The 25796-nt window shown below is 40.9% G+C and overlaps 1 protein-coding gene across 1 annotated transcript; it reads left to right on the plus strand.

Moving 5' to 3' along the window:
• The first annotated feature begins 229 nt into the window (after positions 1-229).
• Positions 230-23760, plus strand: LOC142489161 (uncharacterized). The gene is made up of 3 exons (XM_075589496.1): positions 230-374; positions 738-1445; positions 23684-23760. The coding sequence occupies exons 1-3, from the start codon at positions 278-280 to the stop codon at positions 23758-23760; spliced, it is 882 nt and encodes a 293-aa protein (XP_075445611.1). The 5' UTR covers positions 230-277.
• The last annotated feature ends 2036 nt before the right edge of the window (positions 23761-25796 follow it).

Here is a 25796-nt window from a genome sequence, read left to right on the forward strand (position 1 = left end):
GTTATGTACATTATGATACTGATATCACTACACAACATATGATTTTTATGTACTCATTTAATCTATTTATCCTCACGCATTACTGCAGAAACATAGTATGTTGTATGTTAGGGAACTCAAAAATTCTAAGTACACAGGCATGTACAGTGTTATTACAACTATTTATGTTCACTTTCACACACATTTTCGGTTAAGGAACTGATGTTGTTAGTTAATCATAAATACAGAACATACAATAAGTGTTTGTTCAATATTTACACATGTAAATGTAAAACTTATGTTATTGTTATATATAGTTGCCCCTGGAGGACATGTGTCACCTGAGATGGAACAAGTGTCTTCACCTGGGTCAGCCAGCTCAACACTACTAGAAGGTGAGTGTATCATTTGCTGGCCATATAATATGTGCTCTTCTATATGTTATGTTGTCATGTGCATTATTTGTTTTGCACATCTTCTTTAAATAGGATTACTTAGTGTCAGTGAAAATTAAGTGTAAGGCAACATGTATTGTGTTAGTGATGTTAATTATCATGTAGGACTTCTGAGTTTAGAGCAACTTTTCATTCATTCATATTTCATACTGAGTCCAAACATTATTCGTAAGTCAAGGTAGTTTTTAATGAGGTTATAAAACGTATGCTAACATGTTAGGTGTTACTTAGGACACAGTACAATTACATAGTAACACAGCATACATTAACATGCCATTTAATAATGTGTACATTTCTTTTTAGAACATCATGGTGATGAGGATGATGAGTATGATGAGGATGACGCCACAGAAGAGACTGAAATACAATCATGTGACCATGAAGAGGTGCCAATAGAAACTGTTGTACCGCCAAATCGTCCATCAACTTCCACATACGATGCAATTGTAGCTTCAGAGGGAAAAATAGTGGACGCAGAAAATCGTCGCCATTCAGACATGATGACAGTGCTGGAAAGGATGATTGGACTGCAGGAAGAAACAGTATCACAATTGGCACATCTCCACAGAGTCTTCATTGAAGTGCCTAAACAGTTGCAAAAAATCAACACCTCATTCGAAGCATTAGTTGTTCAGCAAACACAAGCTAATTACTGGAGAATGACTAATGTACCACAATTCAACACCTCCCAGCCAGGATCTGTTCATGCAGGTCAGTTTTCACCACATTCATCTGATATTCATTCACCAGGCCCAAATGTTACCGGTCAAGTAGCAGACATTGCTGTGCAGGTTCCTGATGACATCCTACCGCTGCCATCTGTACAAATTCAGCAGCAGACACCTACAAAGGAGGCGACAAAAACAAAACAAGACACACATGAAACAGACCAACCATCACTTGTGCAGTGTCTACCAACTTGCTCACATGTGTCACTGGGCACAAGCCCTGTCCGTGAACAGTCACTACCCAAAAGCCCTGTAGGTGAATCGCTGCCCAAAAGCCCTGTAGGTGAGTCGCTGCCCAAAAGCCCTGTAGGTGAGTTGCTGCCCAAAAGCCCTGTAGGTGAGTCGCTGCCCAAAAGCCCTGTAGGTGAGTCGCTGCCCAAAAGCCCTGTAGGTGAATCACTGCCCAAAAGCCCTGTAGGTGAGTCACTGGCCACAAGCCCTGTAGGTGAGTCACTGGCCACAAGCCCCGTAGGTGAACAGTCACTGGCCACAAGCCCTGCCCGTGAAGTGCCAGAGGCCACTCAAAGTGGCTCTGTTGTGCCTAAAGTTGGTGGCAAAAGAAAAAGGAAAATTCAAGAGACAACAAGCAGGCCTGTTACTCGCTCGCAAAAGGAACAAAAAAAATAAATGTTATAATTCAGAAAATATGTCTTTGGCCTTGTTTTGTTGACTTCAGATTATCTAATTACTATTGTATGTATGCTGAAGACTGTGTTGTTTCCAAACTTTCAACTATGTTCTTGTACACGTGAAGTTTTGGAAATGTTAACACTCATAATTAATTGTGTTATAAATATTTATGTTGTAATCGTCTGTTCAGTAATGGTCCACCAGGAGCCAGTTGCTAAGTTTAGAGAAGCTGCCATTGACTTTGCAGCAAAACATTGCATTTGGGTGTGTTAATTGATGTAAGAATTGCATATGCATATTAGTCACATGCAATTATTAAAACACCTAAGTAAGTGCAAACATCTTTCTTGTACGTGTACAGCAGGATTATGTGTAAATTATTACTTACCTTTGCCTTGCTTGGCCATTGTAATTTTGTCCTTTAATCAGTTGTGTGTTCGTTTCTATAACATCTCAGAATGTATAATAATATATATACACACACACACACACACACACTGAGTGAGTGTGAGTGTGTGTATATATATATATATATATATATATATATATATATATATATATATATATGTGTATATATATATGTATATATGTGTACTGCACCGACACACTTTATTCGAGCAAATACCTGGTATGTACCTGGCAGATACCTGGAATGCGCCGCTCCTCACCTCTGACAAGCCCCGTTGCATTTGCCTTCCCAGCCTGGGTTCATGCCTGGCTGATGGGCGGCTGATTTGTTAAATGATAATGATTAGGATTTAATAGGCTGCAATGCTTCGCGTGTCTACCAGATGGCATAAATTCATGAATTGTAATGCAGTATATATATATATACTGTGCAGTATTGCAGCCAGGGGGAATAAAATGCTTCAATCCCTGCCTAGAAAATAACCCAATATACTCGGGCAGAAAACAGTCACAAACCTCAATACACCCGGGTATACCCGAATTCGTGGGACTAGCCGAGCTCGAATAAAGTGTGTCGCCAGTGTATATATATATGTATATATGTGTATATATATATGTATATATGTGTATATATATATGTATATATGTGTATATATATATGTATATGTGTGTATATATATATGTATATGTGTGTATATATATATGTATATGTGTGTATATATATATATATATATATATATATATATATATATATATATATATATAGTACTATATAAACTGGTATACACAAAGTAATACACTTCATGGTTCCTTGTGAAAGCACACTATTTTAATAATACAGGCCTAATGTTTGAGAAATATCCTAAGTATGAGACTCTAACAGTATTGTGCTTAAACAAATGTTTATTACTTAATTCAATCATGTTTCTCACCATTTAAATAGGTTTCATACAAGGTATACTTAATGCCATCAATGTTGTGTGTACTCCTGCAATATAAAAAAAAAAAAAATATTATATATAAATATATATATATTTTTATAAGAGATATATTTATATATATATATATATATATATATATATATATATATACACACGTATTTAAACTCATGCAGACAGGGAGTTAACCAGACTTTCACATACACACAGAAATGTAAGCGGGGAAAAAACATTTCTTTTTGCAGGTGTGTTTTTACTGATATGCCTGGCTAAGAAATATTTTCACACACTGTTCTTTGTTAGTTTTCAAAAAAACACTATGTGAACGCATTCACAGTCTAGGGATGTTTTTCACAAACGAGATAAAAGAAGGAGAAATGTTTCTCCCACAGTCCCATATCACGAACCACAACTGTTAACCCAATTAGACAAACAAATCCAATTGGCGTTTGAAATAAGGAGTCAAAGTAGTTACTTTTGTTGACCTTGACAAGGAAAAACAGGAGTTTGTTAGCCATTCAGCACATTCATTTTGATGAGCAAATAACACAGACCTGCACACAGCTTTTGTGCTACTCAGACATGGCTGATGAATTCGTTAACAATATTAATCCCCTTTTAGGGTATAAGTACATGATCTGTGAAGCCATCTTGAACAGTCGCGGACAGAAAGCAAGCACACGCCAAATCGATGATTTCATTCGAGCAAAATATCCTTATTACCAAGACCGTAAGCATGCACGGAATTTTAATTCCTCAATAAGATTCACTTTATCAAGTAATGACTTTTTTGAACGTGACCAGGATAAGCTACAACACACCTATGGTTTCTGGAAGATTGCCCCGGAAAAACAATTTATCCTGAAAGACGGCACTTATATTGTCGTGAAAGGCATATTTATTCCTAATGGCAATAGCAATGTATCCGCTACTACTGATCCGTTTGAATCGATACGTGCTGCAATATCTGCAGCCTCCATTCCTGAAACCCACATTGTACAAGAACAAAAGTACTATGATTATGTACCAAGCCTTTCAGCTGAAATTGCATTGGAATGGGAACCGGAAGAAATGAACCTACCTCCCGACCAATTATTTGAAGAAAGCAGTGGCGATTCCTATGAGCGCATCCTGGAGGAGATATGTGCCATACTGGATTCAGCGGTTGGGTTAAGCGTGGATGAAAATGGCTTGCATTTCTGGAGCGACCAGTTGCAGCCAGGCGAAGAGTTAATTCTAGAAGAATGGTAAATATAACAATCGTTATGCGTTGACTCTGCGTTTAAAATTTTTTTTTTTTTGTAACCACCATTTTCACTTTCAATGCGTGGATACAGCGTAACATTGCAGACTGCATAACATGTAGCGATCACAAACAAATTGTTTCCTAATACAATATAGTAGGACCTGAAAGAGTAGTACACATTGCTGACGGAATAAATATACGTACTTTCCTATCCCTTTAAACATATTAGCAACATTTTACCATTACTCTAACACATACCTGTTTTGTTATCATGCAACATCTACAACATTGAAAACCGGGTCCACCACGTATGACGTGGGACCCTTGTCATGGGCCAAGGCGTCCTTAAAAAGGATTAGTGATGTAAGTCCCGCCCCCAAGCGACGTGCGCGCCTCAAAGCCTATTGGCTGTCATGTTTTGTTATAGTAACGGTAACTGCAGTGTGTGATGCGTGCGGCTCAGTGTTTGTAGGCGTATCCTGGGCGTTAGCCGAATGTTAATTGAGTGGGAGGAGTGTTAGCGTGCGTTTCACGCTGGCTTAACATGACGTCACACGTATTGCATTTGCGCATTGTGTTATCGGCCGTGCTTTCTGTTCAAACACGTCTGTTTAAAAAGAATACAGATGTACTCGTTTAGAACGAATGTAGTTTCGTCTTCATTGTATTTGAAATAAAGATGTTATGTTTACTGGTATTTTCAACATGTATTGAACGCACAACGTACGCTTTGTTTTGCGCATGCGCTAACAGTTAGTGGAGCCAAGCGTGAAGTGCGTGCGCACACAAAGATGTGCGCGCACATCTTTCAGTATACAGGCAACGTTCACTTCTTATACATAGTTATGCCTGCTACAAATTTAAAGAAATATTACATACTGATGAACAGTTTTACTTCTAACATATAAGTGAGTGACGTGTGTATCTACACAATCATATAGAGCTGCGTAACGCGTTGTCACGGATGCATATCTAGTAAGGTGCCATCTTTGACCATCATGTGTTTGCTGTATTTCAGAGATGTCGGGGAAGATACAATCGGATCAATGTATGATTTCAGAAGAGTCTACCTTTATATGAGATGATTGTGAGGAGGAGCCACCGACTACTATACTACATATGGAACTAATTTTATATTGCTTGCAGCGCTTATTAACAAACAATTAAAAATGTGATACCCTTATGCCTATATTGCATAAGCACTTAATTAACATAATGATGTTGCAAAAGAGTGCCTCATGAATTTTTCTTGAGTGTTCTTTAATGACTACTAACATTTTATGACATGGTGTGTTTTATATATAACAACCATTCCCACTCTGCTAACACATTTGTGTATTCTAATATGTAATGGAACGTATGACTGTCGAAACTATGTAACAATAATAATAATAATATGAGCATGTTCATGTATAGGGCTGCTAGTTGTACGCAGCGATTTACAGACACATGTTTCAGCCTGAGGTCCCTGGCCCGTGGAACGTACAAATGTTTTTTTGCCGCATGAGGCACAGGGAGATAAAGTGACTTGGCCAAGGTCACAAGGAGCCCACACCGGGAATTGAACCAGACTCCCCTGCTTCAAACTATCAGTGCCAGTGTGTGTCTTTACTCAGTGAGCCACTCCTTCTCCCAATGTAAAGGACACTTACAACCAAGTAGCCATTTATTTTTAAAATCTCTTGTTACATGGGTATGTAGATAAAATGGTTTGGGACTGTAGCAAATAATGTTAGTGGCCAGATGTTATGGTCCCCTCCAATGCATGATGTTCTGAATATGACATCACCATCATGTTATGAAGTACGTTTCTGTGTATATTTCATTAACCTAACTAACTATAGTTTACTGTGTTTATTAATCGTTTAGAAATACATAGTATAGTCAATATGATGATATAAGCTACCATAATAAAGCTGGTGTTATCATTTGTCGGTGTTATACATGGATCCTACACCAATTGATAGAGACACAAACAGTTGTCTTAAAAAGTGTGTCTATGCTAGTGATGAATGTGCTCCCGTAAGTAAACAAATAAGTACAGTTATCCCCTTTTCTCCAACCACCTCTATATTACATTAATGGAAATTATAAGGAAACATACATAAAATGTGATGAAATGTGAGTAATCATTTTGTAATACAATGCACATGAAAGCTCAAGAGTAGCTAAATGCATATACATGATACAGAAAGTACATATATGTAACATTTGTGTTTAAACCAATATGTTGGGTTTTTAGTTCCAATAATTATAGGAAGATTGAGGTAGCCACATCTTATGAGAGATGTCAGCAAATATACATACCATGATCAGTCATACTGGAGATATACCTATAATGCAAAGGAACAATATATAAATTGCAAACATTGACATGCCATCTTCAGTACCGTAAACAACACAGCAAAGTGTGTATTTGGTGTTAAATGTACAACACCATGTATATTTCATGACATTCAAAATGTAAATCAGCCTGGTGTACACATCATCTGGATGTACATGTTACACTGCACCAATAACATTGTATGTAAGCATACTAGAAGCATGAATGATTATGGGCATAATGTGTTTTGTCTTAGCATAAGGAATAACACAATGCTAAAATATTATTGCTTTGTTACCCAAGTTGTATTCACATACACACAACTAAAGTACAATTGAAGAGGGATTATATAACCTGTGCAACAATAACATACCGGTGCCACATCCCTTTGTGCACACAGCAGAGAAAAGAAAGGTGTGCAACCCATATTCATCTGTGTCCTAACAGAAGGTTATATAAAGAAACATTATTGTTAATATAACATAATTAAACTATAAAAGTAGTACTAGGAACATATGAGTTTGTACTTACAAGAAAAAAATGAATTGATGAGATTCTGTCGTGTCTGGCCACCACTGGCTGTTTGTTCATTTTCAGCAGCTACATGGGTGGGATGCTCGTCTACCAAAGCCTCAGCTAGGTCTGACTGTACATTGTGCCTGAGTGCAACATTGTGCAAAATGCAACAGGCAAGGATAATATCAGACACTTTTTGAGGCTTGTATAGAAGAGCCCCACCAGTTCTGTCCAGACACCTAAACCTGGTCTTGAGTAGGCCAAATGTCCTCTCTATAACAGATCTTGTAGATATATGGGCTGCATTGTACCTGTCCTCTGCTTCAGTTTGAGGGTTTAGCACCGGAGTCAAGAGCCACGGCCTAATTCCGTATCCTGAGTCACCTATAATGAATGGAGCACACATAAGCTGACATTAGTGATCAAATTGTACAATGCCAACATTCCTAAATCAACATGTGTTTTGTGTTAGAACATGTAAATATGTACTCACCCAGCAGCCAACCATGTTCAAAATGTCCCTCTTCGAACGCATGGAAGACTGAAGAGTTCCTCAGGATAGAGGAATCGTGACTGGAACCAGGGAACTTGGGTACCACATGCATTATCCTCATCGTGGCATCACATACCACCTATACATTGAGTGAATGGTAGTGCTTCCGATTGCGGTACACATGCTCACTCTGACTAGGTGCAATCAAAGCAACATGTGTGCAATCGATTGCACCCAGCACACATGGTATCCCTGCTATATTATAAAAGCCAGTCCTGACTTCCAGCCACTCTGTCGCCTCTGTAGGAAAATGAATATAATTCCTAGCGCGTCTATTGAGTGCATAGAGAAACTGGGTCAAGGCCCGCGAGAATGTAGATTGCGAGACCCCGCCCACTATGCCCACAGTTGTCTGGTATGACGCGGAAGCAAGATAATGTAATGAGCACAGCATTTTAACAAGCCCAGGGACTGCACGACCTCTGGCTGTGAAAAAATCTAAATCCCCCCTTATCTCCTCATAAAGAGCTAAGATTGCTGCTGAACTCAAACGATAGCGACTTACAATCTCCTCCTCACTCATCCCATCTAACAGGGTTCTCTCCCTGTACAGACGCGGACGAGGCACAAGTTGTCTCCTCTGTCTTCTCCTCTGATCTCCTGTCCCTCTACCTGTCCCTCGGCCTGTCCCTCTCCCTGTCCCTGTCGTATCCGCGTCACTGTCACTGTCCCTCGGTGTGTCCCTCCCTTGCCCTATATGATTGTCTTCATCATCAAGCATGTCATAGAAAAGAATGTTCCTCCGTCTCCTAAACATTCGCAACATTTTGAAATGAGTAGCTGTGAATGAGCAGGTAATGTGCGTCCTTTAAATAGGTATGTGATGATGTCAGGTGACATAGTAAAATGCAAGGTGTTACATTAACATAATAAAGTACTTCTGTGGCAAGCTGTGTGCACTTGTTGTTCTAAGTATTTGTTGTGTGTATTCTGCAGGGAATGATGATATTTGGCAATGATGTGACGTGAAGCTTTGTACAAAGATTGCTTGCAAATAAATAGTTGCATGTGCAATGCATGTAACACTTGTGAACGCAAGAGTCAGTCATGTAATGAGACAAAAAGGCTGAGATTGACGTGGGAAAAGTTTTGTGTAACATGTGTAATTATCCATGTTATTGTGACATGTTGGCAACAATGAATAGTCGTGTGCATATGCATGCATTTGTGTAAGGAGGATAGTTGGTATAGAATGAGTTTACAAGGTGTCCCAATGCTGAATTACTGTACATGTGTGTATAAGTTAGGTTGAAGTGCTTGTAATGCAACGGTTACAATGTAAACATGCAATGTGATTGAGCGTCCAATAAGTGACGTCATGAAAACAGGGAGGACCCAAAAGTATATGTAAACATGAGAAGACAGATGTACATGAACGTTTAAAGATGCGTGTCACATTACAAGCATTGTGTAATGTAAAGGAAGATGAATATACTGTGTATGAGTGACATGTGTGACATGTGTGACATCATGTAAATAATTGTCGCTGAGTTGAGTAAAATGTGTGATATGATGTGAGGTTCTCCTTTAAGAGTGTAGTATAGTATTTTCCCTTGCCACATCATCACATGATGAGTAATGTGACCCGCAAATGCTGCAAACATGTAAAAGTCGAATGTTATGCAAATAAGACACATCAGCTGTGACACAATGCAGGGAATGCCCCCACACTGTAATGCAAATCCCCCTTGTATTGTGAGCAATGAAACGTAAACAGTACTATACTGTTATACGTCCCCGCTCCATTGACTCCATTGATGTACAGAAGATTTTTTTTTTCTAAGTGCCGTTCCGGCAGCCTTAGCGATCGTTCTCCCGTCCAAAATGCCAACTTTAGTTGGCGGGAGAAATCGGCCATAACATCTCAATTTCGTAGTGCCGATCAGCCCCGATAAGCTGTTTTTTTTTGTTGAATCCAGCCGATTTAAAAAAGTGGCGATCAGTGTCGAAAACAGGCTTATCGGCAGGCGACTGGCCATAACCAAATAATCGGCTCCGAAACCTGGCGATATGAAGCACTTATCGGCGCTTACTGAATCTCAAACCCAATTTTGGCTATAACATGGCCATATTTCCCTTATCAACGCTTACTGCATGAGGCCCTTAGTCCTGTAGGTAGTGCACTGCCCGGGCAGGTATTGGTGAAGAGGGGTACCCCAGGGTTGAGACAATATTGGAAAAGCTCACCCTTCGAATACTGCAGATCCTTGACGGTCCTGTTTTCCCTCTGATCACGAAAAAACTGCTCCGGTGCACACAGCTTGAATGTGCTGCACCTCGCGATACCACGCAGCCCTCCGGGTGTCCAGGTCTGATGTCACTTCCGGCTGTGACGCACAGACCCTTCCCGGTAGTCTCTGGGCTCCGTCTCTCAGCGCTCCTTCTCCTGATGGTTGAGAATGACCATACAGACAGCGCAGCGAGTGGTATTGACCGCTCCTCTCAAACGCACTGATAGCAAGCAAACACTCTATTTGCTCCTCCTCCTACGCGTTTCACCAAAAGGCTTCGTCACCTGACAACCACCGGGTTGTGATTATTTTACTTTCATCTGCATTTACTTTCATTATTAGCAAACACTCACTTGCACCGGACTGGTTCATGTCACATGACCTTTTTTGTTTTTTGTTTTTTGCTTTTTATTTATTTTTGCTCCAGTGCCCATATTCAAACCCACAACCCATTCGGCGCTTTTACACTTTTTTGTTTTATCTTGTTATAACTCTTTATTGATTGTGCCAGAATAAACCCCATTTTATTCTACAACTTTGTCCTGTCTGGTGCTAATGATCCCGGTGGATTTGGTGTTAAAGTGCTGGTCTCCCATGACACTTACATTTACAGTATCTGAATTAAACCTCACCTGCCATTTTCCTGCCAAAGTTTACAGTCTTTCCAAATCCTTCGGGAGAGAACTAAAATCCTGCTTTACTACCTTATATAATTTAGTGTCATCAACAAAGATTGAGACTTTTCTCTTTATACAAACCTCAAAGTCATTAATAAACAAGTTAAAAAGCAGATGTTCCAGTACCGATCCTTGAGGTACTTCACTTACTACTAGACCTTTGCAAAATCTAAGTAGACCATACTGTATCAACTGCATTAAACTGGTCTAAATTCCAATATCCTCCTCAAAGCAACTAATAAGATTAGTTTGGAACGACCTACTGTATCTTTTATAAATCCATGCTGACTATTACTAATGTTGTTATCCATTAGGTTTTCCTGAATATAATCCTGTACTAAACCCTCAAGTAGCTTCTCCACTATTAAAGTAAGCCTTACAGGTCTTTACTGTAATTCCCCAGTTGTGATCTAGCTCCCTTTTTAAATATAGGCACCACATCTGCTCTACTCCAATATTGTGGAACTGAGCCTGTGGAAATGGCCATCGGGTCCAGGTGCTTTATTTACTTTAATTTTATCAAGCTATTCCTCGGTTAACCAATTGTTTATTAATATAGAGGTTGTGGCTTCCTCCTGTTGCACTGTATTTGCAATTGATTCCTCCCTTGTAAACTCAGAGGCAAATAATATATACCTCTTCTTTTTCCTAAACTACAATTATATGCCTGTCCATCTCACATTGAAAGGGTCCTATATTCTCTTTTCTAATATTTTTGTTAAGGTACTTAAAGAAACATTTTAGGGTTGAACTTTTTTTCTATTACAATCTTTTTTTCATTTTCAATTTTTGCTAATCTCATTGCCTTTTTGCAATTTTTGTTACATTCCTTATAATTCTAATATGATCCTTCTGTCCCTTCTGACTTTAAGAATCTAAATGCCTGCCTCTTCCTTTCCATTTCCTCCCCTAACTTTGTATTTAGCCACATTGGTTTAGACTTGTTTCTTTTATATTTATTACCCAAGGGTAAACACTAATAAGTGTACTTATCTAACAATGTTTTAAATACTGCACATTTATCTTCCACCTTTTTTTTCCTACAAAAATGTCATCACCATTTACAGTAGTTTGCAGAGGTATCCACCCTCTAAAAATACTGTCACATGTTGCTGAAGTACAATAATTTATGCACAGTTTTTCAAACAATTTATTTTTAGTCAAAGCTACAAAGCTCTAGTGGTTAAATGTAACCCTGTTATTTGAGGAGGGGGTTAAATGTTAGCAAAGGAAATGTACAAAATGAAATGTATTTGTTTGCATAAGTATTCAACTCCTAAAGTCAAGTCAGTACTTGATAGAAGTACCTAAAGAACCAATTACTGCTATGAGTCTTTTGGATATACAGTATGTACTGTAGGTCTTTACTAGCTTTGAACAGTAGGATGGTCACACATTTGGGGACATTGATCCAGTTCTGATAAGTTTGTTGAGGATCGTCGATGGACTACAATCTTTAAGTCTAGCCATAAATGTTCGATTGGATTCAAGTTAGAACTTTGAGCCACTCAAAAACATTAATTCCATTCTTGTTCAACCACTCCAGTGTGGCATTGGCTTTGTGTTTCGGCTCACTATCCTGCAAAAATGTGAATTTCCTCCCCAGTTTCAGAGTCATGGCTGACTCAAACAGGTTTTCCTCAAGGATTCACCTGTACTTTACACCATCCATTCTCCCTTCTATCCTGACAAGGTTCTCAGTCCCTGTGGAAGAGAAGCATCTCTATAATATTGTGTTGCCATCACCATGCTTGACAATTGGGATGGTGACATGCAGTGTTGGGCTTGCACCAGAAGAAACGCTTGGAATTTAGATCAAAAGTTCAATTCTTGTCTCATCTGACCACAAAAACTGTTTTCACATCTCTGCAGTATCATCTATATGCTTTTTGAGTAATGTCTTTTTTCTTGACACCCGTCCATTCAGACCACCTTTATGTAGGAACCGGCTTATTGTTGATGTGTGAAGACTGACTCCCATTTTGGACACAGAATTTTGCAGATCTCTCAAGGTCATTGTTAGCTTCTGAGTGACATCCTTAACCAGTTTTTTGCTTGCCTGGCTGCTCAGTTTGGGAGAGCGATCTGATCTGGGTAGTGTCTGATGCTATGATGCCCCTTCCACTTTTAATGATAAGTTCACTGTGCTGAGAGGGATAATCAGAACCTTCACATTTTTCTTGTAACCTCCTCCTATTCTGTCCCCCTCTACCACTTTATCCCTGACTTATTTTGAAAGCTCCTGGGTTTTCATGGTTGCTTTGTAAAATAACTACTGATGGAACATGATTTATCTCCACCCTGCCTGCATTTTGCAAGTGAAAAGTAGCCCAAGTGTGGTCTGATCCCAGCCAAGTGTAGTGCAGGGAAGAATTTCCCATTAGGATTAACACAGCGGGGGGCCCTGCTATCCTCTGATCAAAAAAGCATTCAGAAACAGGAACCCCCACTGTGTTTATCTTGATGGGAAATTAGTGTACTGGCTTTTGTGCATGGGAAAACTGTAGTCAGGCCTCGGTCAATTGAGCTGCAGATTCCTTGCAGCCAAGGAAATCATAAATCTTGCTCCATCGGAGTGTAAGTTACAACTTGAAAGTCTTTATATACATAACGGAAATGATCTACAATTTAAACCACTTTTATTACACACAGGCTGCCACCATTTAAATAATTTTGTGATCTTTTAAATAATTTGTTTGCACCTGAGCTAATTTCTATCCACAAAATCTCTACAATTTCATCATTCCCCTCATATACACTCTCCCTTATAATAGGATTTAAATCCAGTTTAACATATAAACATACTCCACCACCTCTTCTATTTCCTTGATCCCTTTGAAAGATAGAATAACCATCTAAATTAACTGCCCAGTCATGAGTTTCATTGCACTATCTTTCTGTAATGCCTATTATATCATACTGATCCCTTTTAATTAATTAAAAATTAATTCTAGCCCCCGCTCCCCCCATTTTATGTCAGGCTTCTTACATTAGTAAAAATGTGTGTGTGTAAGAAATAAAACCCCACTTATACTTTAGGGTAGCAGTTTGTCAGAGACTGATGTTTATTGTGTAGCTATCACAAGAGTACATATAATAAACAGACCTTAGTCTGAATAACATAAGCACTTGATCTTTAGTCTATCTTATACAAAACGGAAGGAGGTGTGCATGCATAAATTCTCAGTGTCTAACATAGCTGGGCGTTACTTTGCTATTCCGGCACCTAAAAAGATTGTGCTACACTTATTGGCATAGATTCTTGCAGATGAGACATACTGTACTGAAAATGTAGACAAGACATGTTTACACCATTCAAGGGCGCAGACTCGTGGTCTCTTGTTCTTTCGCAAAGACAAAAACAATAACAATATGCAAATCAAGAGCAATGGTGTCACCATATCAGTTACACAAGCCCCCAGAATGTTAAAACATATACTTTACATAAAGAAATATATAAAAAAAAGTGCATAAATCAAATGCTCAATGCTCTTAGAACGTGATGTTGCGCTGAACACGATACACTAAGCCATGCAAACAGGCACTTTGCGCTCTAAAACTGAATTTTTTCAGGAAATTTTTCTAAGTCCAACTTTGCTCGTTCGTTACCCTGTTTTCGTTAAATTCTGCCCTTAAGCGGGATTCACTAAGCTACGTAACCTTAGCGTACGCAAAAGTTGCGTTCAACAGAACACGTCAGCTCAAGGTAGATGCAAAAAAAGCTGGACTGTGAAAAATTTCTTGCTTTACATTTTTGCATGCGCAATACCCATACAACAGGCCGGCGGGTGTCCCTGGCTGACCCCGTGGGGGTCCCCGAGGGAGGCCGGGGGTCGCGTGGGTGTCCCCGGCTGAGCCCGTGGGTGTCCCGGGTCCCCACGGGAGTCCCGGGGTACCCGCGGGCCTGCGGTACCAATGTTGTGCCTACAAAAATACTAAACATTATTTGTAACTAAATACACCCCCCTAACACATACAGTACAATAATGTGCAAAATAACTATTATCCAGATATGGATAATATATTATTTGCCCATTATTAAACACTGCATTAGCATACTTAAATAAAGTAAATAAAAACAGTAGCCAGCTAATCCAATGAATACAAGCAGTAACAACATCAACAATTAATTAATTAAACCATTAACCAATTAAACCAATTAATTCCTTAACCAACTCAAAATGAATAGTAACACTAACCAATCAAACCAATGAATTACTACAAAATTAATGAATATAAACATTAAACGACAAAGAAATAAATTCAAACAATATCTGAAATAACCATAAAACACATTAGCTAACATAATACAATATTAACTACAAACGAACACCAATCGCAAACATTTTATTACCATTAAGCAGGAAAAAAACAAACAATCACATCTACATAAGAAATTTAAATTAAAAAACCAACAACAATACCAAGCCACAAATGCCTCCCAAATATTGTCATAATAATGTATTCATCTGTACCCTAAAGTGGTACAGATTAATATATTATCAGTCAATGTGCCTCCCCCAAAAAAATCAAAAAACACATCCAATAAAGAAACCTGTAAAAAGAGACATTTACAAACATTCAATATATTACATACCATTAGAAGCGGTGGCCCTCCGACTCCCAAATCTTCTTTTTTCTTTCTTTAATCACCTTCTTCTATCTTCATCTGTCACCATTTCTTGATCTTCTTTATCTATATCTTCATCTGTCAATCCCAAAAAACCCCATGTTAAATCGTAACCGATGTTGTCTCGTCGTCTTCTTGCGCTCAAATGAGGCGTCATGGCCTTAGATAGGGCTTGTGACGTCACATTTCGCCTCAAAATGGTTAACAGCCACCTGATTGGCTGTTCAAATCATGTTCCGACTTTAATTTTTTTTTTTTACATGACGTCACTTAAAGGGAATGATGCCAGCCAATCAGAATGGCTGTGCTTCATTCGCCTTTAAGATGACGTAACGAAGCCGGCGTCACATGGTATTTCAGCCAATCAGATCTTGGGAACCAATTCTACACTCTGGCTGAAATACCATGTGACGCCGGCCATCTTGGATTTAGTGAAGTCATCTTAAAGGCAAATTAAGCACAGCCATTCTGATTGGCTGGCATCATTCCCTTTAAGTGACGTTATGTAAAAAAAAAAAAATTAAAGTCGGAACATGGTTTGAACAGCCAATCAGGTGGCTGCTAACCATTTTGAGGCAAAATGTGACGTCACAAGCCCTATTTAAGGCCGTGATGCCTCATTTGAGTCCAAGAAGACGACGAGACAACATCGGTTGGGATTTACCATGGGGTTTTTTGGATTGACAGATGAAGATAGAAGATAAAGAAGATCAAGAATTGGTGACAGGTGAAGATAGAAGAAGGTGATTAAAGAAAAAGAAAAAAGAAGATTGGGGTACCTGATCCGGAGGCCTTTCAAGGTATGTGAGCTTCCTTTTACCCCGGGAGTCAGAGGGCCACTGCTTCTAATGGTAAGTAATATATTGAATGTTTTTAAATGTCTCTTTTTACAGTTTTCTTCATTGGATGTGTTTTTTGATTTTTTGGGGAGGCACATTGACTGATAATATATTAATCTGTACCACTTTAGGGTACAGATTAATACATTATTATGACAATATTTGGGGGGCATTTGTGGCTTGGTATTTCTGTTGTTTTTTTTTAATTTAAATTTCTTATGTGGATGTGATTGTTTGTTTTTTTCCTGCTTAATGGTAATAAAATGTTGGCGATTGGTGTTCGTTTGTAGTTAATGTTGTATTATGTTAGCTAATGCATTTCATGGTTGTTTCAGATATTGTTTGAATTTATTTCTTTGTCTTTTAATGTTTACATTCATTAATTTTGTAGTAATTCATTGGTTTGTTTGGTTAGTGTTACTATTCATTTTGAGTTGGTTTACGAATTAATTGGTTTCATTGGTTAATGGTTTAATTAATTCATTGTTGATGTTGTTACTGCTTGTATTCATTGGATTAGCTGGCTACTGTTTTTATTTACTTTCTTTAGGTATGCTAATGCAGTGTTTAATAATGGGCAAATAATCTATTATCCATATCCGTATGTGTTAGAGCAGAGGGGGGGGTCGTGTATTGATGTTTGTTAAATCTTTTTTTAATATACATGTGTTTCATAGTGTAGATGTGCAGGGGGTCTCCGGAGCTGAACCGCATTGGTTTCAGGTCCGAGGACCCCCTACTTCAGGAGACACAGGCCCCATTATGGGCTGCCGGTATCCCCTGCACTTTCAAGCGTCCGCGTCACGTGACCGGGACATTGAAATTCTACAGGGGAAACCGGCACCCCATAACGGGGCCTGTATCTCCTGAAGTAGGGGGTCCTCGGACCTTAAACCAATGCTGTTCAGCTCCGGAGACCCCCTGCTCATGTATACTATTATTCAAATGTATTTATTTAGTGTACAATCGCCTGTAACAGCCTTGCATGGAGATGGCAAATCTCCATGCAAATGTTACATGCAGCTTTTTTTTCTATCAGCTAGCGTACGTGAAGTTTAAGAACGCTAGCAGGGGGGGGGGGAAAGCAACACGTACGCTGTGGGTGTTTTGAGCACACACGTTAAAAATGGGCTCAAGGTAGTGAATCGCGTCCCCGGCCTCGCTTTTTAACGGATGTGCTTTTTTCGAACATCAGATCGCACACCCATTGAGCATAGTGCATATCCCCCATAAAGTGAATAAATTACCCCTTATCCTAAATTTTAATTTCATTTAATATTATTGTGACCATTATGCTCAATAAGGTGATTAAGCAACACCATATCCCTCTCCTTCTCAAACCATATAGAGAAGTGTAAAAAATTATTATCTTTACTTTGGTATAGCTTAATTGAATTTACTAGATCTCAAGAATTGAATCTATAGTATGAGTAAGGAGAAGGGTGAAGTAAACAAGACATTAAAAGAACACAAAAGAAACAGAACATTTTTATATTAAAAATAAGAAATAATAAAATAATAAAAAGAGAAATAAGATAAGGTGAAGTAAAGAACCACCCAACACTAAATAATTAAATACCAGTATGAAAATGTAAATATATTTATATATATATAACCAAATACAAAAAAATACTATTATACATATGAACATACACACACATAACTATAGATTCAATTCTTGAGATCTAGTCAATTCAATTAAGCTATTTAGGATAAGGGGTCATTTATTCACTTTATGTCTCTTTGCACACCTTAAACACTGTGTGGGGCGAGGAAGTAAGTATTGTGGTATTCACATGCTCTCTTTTGGATTTGATTTATGCACTTTTTTATATATTTCTTTATGTAAAGTATTATGTTTGTAAGGAATCCACTACTGGCTTTGACTATAGCCTTGCAGACCTATGCAGTTGCAAGCTTCCTCTGGCAATCTATGGCACATGTGCTGCTTCTCATTGCAGCTTCTGCCCTGTGCTTCAGCATTGGAGGAATACTCAAACACCCTCCTCCTGTGATTGGATCTCCGCCCTTTATATCCTGGGCGTTGGCACTGAACCAGTGCCGAGCATAACTCCTACCTGGGACGTTACTGTCTCTGCCACAAACCGCCCCTGGCCTCTCTCCTAGCGTTCTTACCTTCCATGTTACTGAGTATCCAGAGGCCTGATCCTGTCTCCTGTGCTGAAGCGTTGTTGCCAGCACTGGTACCTGCTGCATTCACTCCTAGCAGTGGTTACCCCTATTTCCTGGTACCTGCTGCATTCACTCCCAGCAGTGGCTACCCCTAGTTTCCTGCGGCCTGCTGCTATCTCTATGCAGTGGCCTGCCTTGGACTTCTGCGCTGAAGCGTTGGTTTCCCCGATGCTGCCCTGCGGTGTACTTCGGCCAGCCTGCTGTCTCCCCCTGCTGAGACCGGCGTCATGGGCCGAGGCCGCTCCTCACGCAGAGGCCACTCCCGCGCTCACGCTCCTAAGCTGAAGCTGGGAACTCCTGTCTGCCTGTTGCCGATTCCTTGCTACGACTACGACCACCCGGATGTCTTCTATCCCGACCCTGCTTCGGCCATCGATTGTCCTGTCTTCTCCTACCCCGACTTTGGCTTCAATAACGACGATGCTGCCTTCTCCAATCCTGACCCTGCGATGTACGACTACGAACTGCGCACTCTGGATCAGTCTGCGCGGACAAAGGTCGGTGATTATATAACCCCACCTCAGCCCGCGGTCCGATCCCGGTTTGTGGCGAGCATCGGCGTAACAGTATGCTCGGCCAACAAAAACCGGACCACGCCGTGGCGGGGGTTGGCAATTTTCCAACTGAAGTTATGTCCCGGCCTGCGTACCAGTCCCACTATGAAGGCCAGTATCTGTGTGAAATAATAGCCCTGATTGAAGACCTGTTTACGTATGAAGGTTTAACCCCTTTGCAAAGACAATGCCGTTGTGATCTCTTTATTAAGGCTTTCTGCATCCAGAACTTAAAACAGTCTCTAGCCGATTGTATTCGCTCCCCTGATTCCCCTTTAACCTGGATAACGTGTACCCTATGGAACTGGCCGACGCCCAAAAGGCACTCTATGCCCTGGCCTCATCACTGGACATTCATCTAGTACAACAGGGCTCCCTCCTCATGTTGGCTCAGTCTCAAGATACACTCCATGTACTTTCCTTAACACTTGACATTTGCATAAAAGAACAGGACCCCCTCCTTGCCAGCTACGCTGCTGCTTGGCAGATCCCTGTTGCTAAACCTGTGGGGGTACCTCCCTCTCCTAAGAATGGCCAAACCATCTCTCTGTGGCTGCCCACTAAGGAAGAAGCTGCCACGCTCCCTAATCCTGAGTTAACCTCCCTAAGTTCTGTCCCCGAGGTTATTCCGGTCTTAACCCCTGCTAGTCAGGCCTATGTGTCCCCCACTGTAAATCCCTGCATTCCCCAGGTCAGTGTGTTTTCCCTAGCACCAGAGAATAAATCCTGTTTGCCCTCTTTTTCTAACTCAAAAATTTTAAGCTCTGTTCCCGAGGTTTTTTCTGTTTTAACCCCTGCTAGTCTGCTCTGTGAGGTCCCTACTGCTAACCCTAGTATTCCGCAGTCTAATGTTATGTCCCTAGGGCAAGAGGCAGAACCCCCTATGACCCCACTCTCGGAGACTAGCTTCTATTTCTCTGATTCTCAGGTACAGAGTAATTTAACCCTTGAGGTTTTTCCTATGTTAACCCCTACAGGTCAGCCCTATGAACCTCCCTTGGTAAATCCCTGTAGTCCGTCAGTCAAGGACATCTCCTTAGCCTCAGAGGATGAACCCCTTATGTCCCCTGACTCGGCTAAAATTCTCGGGGCTATGCCCCCTGAACATTCGGCAATAATACTGGCTCCAGTTAAAAGTATTCTGGAGCCGTTTGTTTCTCTAAACCTGTTCGCAGAATCCCTACTCCTAGGTATTTCGCTGACCCCGTCTGTCACTCAGAGAGCTGAGACCCCTGCTTCTGAGCATAGACCCCTTTTCGTGGAATCTGTTGTCATTTCTGATGTCCCAGACACTCTTTCCCAAATACCTACTTCAGAGACCAGCACAGTCGTGGTTGCCCCATTTGCACTGTCTGTGTTCTCCTCTTCTCAAATCCTAGGGTTTAAAGCAAACAGTACATATTATGTCCCTTTCCAAGTGATCCCTTCTGAGATCAGCGTATCTGCTGTTGCTCCACTAGTACAATTACACTCAGGGCCCTCCTATTTGGAGGATCAGCTTTTCAAGTTTGAAACTTCCCTTATCCCTGATTTTGTAAACCTACAGTCCCTTCTCATTGTAGCTAAAAGTTCTCCAGCAGCTGCTGAGTTAAGCTCTGCCGCTGCAAAATCTTATGTTGTAGAAGCAACCTTCTCTAGCTTACTTCTGTTTTTCCTATCTGTTATGCCTATCACCTTTACTAAAATTTCTGTTTTGCAAGGTATTTCTCCTATTAAGTCTGTGATACCTGCAATTCCTTTAATTGGTTCCAAGACCCCTGTCACTGAGTTTCCCATGGAGTCTGATGCCCTAACTAGGGATTTTCAGGGATCCAATTCTGAAACAAGCGCAATGCTATCTGATTTCATTACAGTAGTTAGTTCAGTTCCTGCTGGTTCTCAATCACCCACTTCAGTGACTAGCAAGATGTCCCTTGTTTCTATTGGAGAGTCTACCCCAGTTTCTTTCACGGATCATGCCACAGCCTTCGGGATAATTAAAAATGACTTTAAGTCTGGGATGCCCACTCCTTTAATATTACTGTTTCACGCTGATTCACCCACAGTTTTCAGGGTATCCACTACTGGCTTTATGTCTACTACCACGAACTCAGGGGTATCGCATTTGGAACTTTCAGTAATACCCGCTGTGTCCCTTTTTTCAAAAGACCCCGTCTTGAAGATGGACTTATATCTCCCTGTGTCTTCCACAATACTTGGGGTACTTGCTATTGACTGTCTTGTCCCAAAACTAGGGTTACCTCTCAAGAAGGTGCCTGGAGCTACCAATGTTAAGAACCCTATGTTTAAAACAGTAATATTTAGCATTGCTTCTCCCATAGTATCATGCGAGACCTGGGTACTTGGGACCTCCACTCCTAAGCCAAGCTCTAGTTCTCAGTTTTCTTTCTCTGTGTTGGAGGTACCCAGCGTTAACCTCAAGACTATTATTCCTAAGGCTGATGCACCGCTTAACCGCATGCCTGTTTTTTAGGATAAAATCTGTTTTCTCACCTTTAAAACAGACTTCTTACTCGCAGGTCTCTGTGCGGTGCCTAAAGTGCCCTTTCTGGATGGCATTTGACCTTTCTCTAAGATGAAGACACCCTTACTGGACCTCGTCGCTTTACCTGAAGCGTCCGTCCCTGTTCTCTATGGTTCCACTATGGGTATAGACATGCTTATTTTGTCCTTCGCCAAGGCCACAATTTCGGAGTTGATTGTCTCTAAAGATCACAAACCAAAGGAAGCGGGTCCTTCAACTGCCAGTACCATGAGTTGCATACACACTGCTACAGACTCTCGCAAATTGCTTGGGATAGCAACCCTGCGTTGTATCAAAAGTACCGCTGCAATAGTGTGTAGTGAACCCTCCCGCCCCATTCCCTCGCTAACCATCACCCGGAATTCCTTGGAAGCTAAAGACTCTCGCAACTTCCTCTGTGCTGATTTCACCAAAGACATTGCCTTCTCTGAAGGTCCCTCTGCCATTTTTGTCTGACAATCTGTGTCCTGTGTCCCGTACTCTTGGACTATTACTATGCACCGGACACCTGGCTACTGCCCTTCTGATGTTCCCATTCCGGAGCCCTCAGGTCCCATTGTCCATGTACCAAGAACTGCAGTGCCACCGCTGTCTTTTATGGCACTCACCAATGTTCACCTGGATTGTGGACCTAATTCTCGCCGGAGACACTTCAGGAACAACTCAATGTCTCCAAGACCTATGAATGGTCCTGTCCACCCAGGCTTCTCACCCAGTGGTGGGTGTAAGGAATCCCAACAAACTATGGGCTTTCAACGCCACCTCTCGCCTAAGGAGGTTTAGGAACAATTCCATGTCCCCCAAATCTGTGATGGTTCCTGTTCGTCCGGAGGTCTCACCTGAAGGGGGGGGGGTACTGTAAGGAATCCACTACTGGCTTTGACTATAGCCTTGCAGACCTATGCAGTTGCAAGCTTCCTCTGGCAATCTATGGCACATGTGCTGCTTCTCCTATAATGAACACGATCCTACTGTGTAGTTGGAAACATAGGCCACTCACCCATTCTTGACACGCGGGAAGCCTTTCATTTGAAAGCAGCACTGATTGACACTGTTCTTAGCTGCGTTACTTCTGGCGTCCCGTGTGCGGTTTATATTACAGCTCCTATGTGTTCCAACTACACAGTGGGATCGTGTTCATTATAGGGACCGTTCTCTATCCACTATATAGTCAGGCTTGTCCTCGAGCATATCAGCGCTGATATACTTATGATCAGCGTTGATGTAGGGGACAAACCTTTGGTTAAGTTACCAATGATCACAGTCACGTGCTGTTCAATACATTTTCTGATTTTAAAGCCCATTTTTTTATTCATTGTATATTAATAAAGTATTTTAATCATGTCATTATACATTCAGTTTGACAGAGTGCTGGTAAACTAGGTTTCCTTTTCTTTCATATACATAAATATATGTATATTATAGGAAAGGGAAAATATCTAATGTTCATTTAAACCAAGCTGTACTTTTGTATACAATCCATATAACCATTGTTGTTCTCATTGCAATAACATTCTATTGTGATCTCCTTCTTTAATATTTAATTCTTCCTGTTCTGAACACATACATTTGAAATTTGTCAAATCACAATCATTGTGCAAAATAATCTGTCTAGGCAGACTATGTAATTTATTATTCACCCGTAAGTATTTTTTTTTAGCATGTTAAATATTATTTATATGTTCTTTTATTCTGTTTACATGTAGTTCTCCATATATACCCTAACCCACACGCACAACTAATTCTGTGCACTATATATTTAGATTTACAGTTTATAAAGTTATTAACTAGATTTTCCCTGCCTGTAGGTGTTTTGAAACTTGTTGTTAATCCATATTTTTACATACTACATATTTATTACATCTGAAGTTACCTATTGTATACTGTAGGTTTAGTAGGCAACCAAATGTTACCATCTTCTTTTTTAGGACTTATTTTGATAAGGTGGGGCTTAGAATATTCTTATGGCAGGTAGCTTTCCTAAAGCTAATTTTGAGTCTATTATCCAAAATGCTACATAAAATTGGATATTCTTTTTATAGTTTTCCAATGCTTCTGATAGGCTTTCTGAATTTTATAATGTACTGGATGATATTTTGTAATGAAAAGGGGATTAGTATTATTGAAGGTACTTTTCTTTTTGAAAGATTTCTATTTATCCTCATTTAGCAGTGTTGCTCTTTCTACTAGATGTGTTCTGTCTAATGCTTTCTCAATCAACTGTTCTTCATATCCTCTCCGTGTAAATTATATTTTTAGATCTTTTGCCCTTTGTTTCACAGTTAGACAGTGTCTCTGTGGGATGTGGAGAAGAGAAGGAGTGGCTCAGTGAGTAAAGACACTGACTGGCACTGAGATTGCTGCAGGGGAACCTGGTTCAATTCCCGGTGTCGGCTCCTTGTGACCTTGGGCAAGTCACTTTATATCTCCCTGTGCCTCAGGCACCAAAAACATAGATTGTAAGCTCTACGGGGCAGGGACCTGTGCCTGCAAAATGTCTCTGTAAAGCGTTGCGTACAATTAGCAGCGCTATACAAGAACATGCTATTATTATTATTATTATGTTATTCACCAATCTGAATCACATTCATTTCAGGTCCAGGGGCCCTCTGCTTCCTGAGTTATAGGCCCCAGTACGGGGTGCCAGAATCTCCTGCAAGTTTAAATGTCCCCGTCGTGGGCCGTTACACGCAATGATTAAACTTGCAGGAGATACAGGCACCCTATTCTAGGACATGTAACTCAGTAAACAGGTGGACCCATGACCTGAAATTAATCTGGTTCAGTTCCTGAGACCCCATAATTCAATTCAACTGTATGTAATTACAATTAAATAAAAACAGCGCGTTGACTGTTAAAACTGTGAAGAGACAGGGACCGATTCCTTCTGCTCTCACTGTGTAACTCTTCCAGACTGGTGGCAGCCCAATAGGATTAATGCAGTGGCAGTCCCATTCAAAATCATGACCCCTGTTGTGATAATTCTTATGGGCAATTAGTCTGACTGTGGGGAAGCTACAATCTGGCTGGTCAGGCTGCATTTCACTTGAAGTTTCCTTGAGGAAAACTGCTTAATGAAGCTGACTGCATCTAGGATTTGTGATATTGTGTAGTAGTATACCAGAATGGGTGAAGGAAATTCCACACATTTACATTCTACCAGGTGAACCTTTTAAGGACTCACAACAGAGTTTACAATGCTCTGAGGGAAAAGTGACAGTTCTGATTTTCCAATTTATTTGAGGATTATGGACCAGCAGCCTGTTTATACCCAGAATAACTGGAAATTTGTGACGGCTCAGGGGATTCCTGCTTCCCAATGTGTTCCCGTCACCCCTGTTCTCCCTGCCTCTGACCTTTTTCCTGTGCCTCCTCGTTCATCTCTCCCTTCCTCCTCCCATACATGTTCCTCTGCGCCCTCTCCGGACGCACGTTCAGCTGTCACGCGCGTTCCCCGCAAGTTGCGCGTTTATCCCCAAACTCCCGATCCCGCCCGCGGCACCCAGCGCTCGCGGCGCCTCTCTATTCCCTCTCCCGTTACGTTACCTCCTTCTGCTGCGCCTCCTGCCCCCTTGCCGTCCGTGGCGAGCGCCCCCGCGGCGCGCCACTCCTCACGCTCCCTGGCACACACTGTGTGCGCGCATCCAGCCCTCACAGAAGGCGCGTGCACACACTCCACTTGTAAGGTTTCCCTGAGCCCTGGTTCCGCTCCCCATAGTGTGCAAGCTATTTCCCTGTCAGATTTACCTGTCTCCTCCCTCACTCCTTCTGACCTATCTCTGCAACCTCTCTCTCTACCCTCTGCTCCACCTCTCTCTCCCATTGGTGCTCCCTCCTTTATAATCCTGTCTATCCTCTAGCTCATTGCTCTGCATAGCTTCTTGTGACCCCTGTGTGTGCAGTCTCTATGCTTGTCTCTCTTGTCTCTTTCAGTGCTGTTTCCTGTCCCTGTTTACCTTTGGATCTCCCTGGCTTGAACTCTGCTTTGAATTGGATTACTCTGCTTTCTCCTGCCCTTGGACCCTGCATTCAGATACGTCTACGCTGCCTTCTCCTATCCTCGAACACTGGCTTATGGACTTGTTTATGCTGCTCTCTATTACCCCTGAACTTTGGCACACGGACATTACTATCCAAACTCTCATACCCTGGACATTGCAAGTATCTGCTAACCTTTTCTCTACAGGCCCGGCAACGCATTACCGCACTCCGGGCACGCCCTCACTGCTGTGTGTGTGTGTGTGTTATAACCTTACCCACCTCAGTAATGGGGACTGGCCAGGTCTGCGGGCATACAGGCGTTACGAAACTAGGTTGAAGGAATGAGGTTCAATGAATTCTCTTGATGGCTGGGCTCAACTATGAGGGATAT

The sequence above is a fragment of the Ascaphus truei genome, chromosome 1 (assembly GCF_040206685.1).
Source record: "Ascaphus truei isolate aAscTru1 chromosome 1, aAscTru1.hap1, whole genome shotgun sequence".
Lineage (NCBI taxonomy): Eukaryota > Metazoa > Chordata > Amphibia > Anura > Ascaphidae > Ascaphus > Ascaphus truei.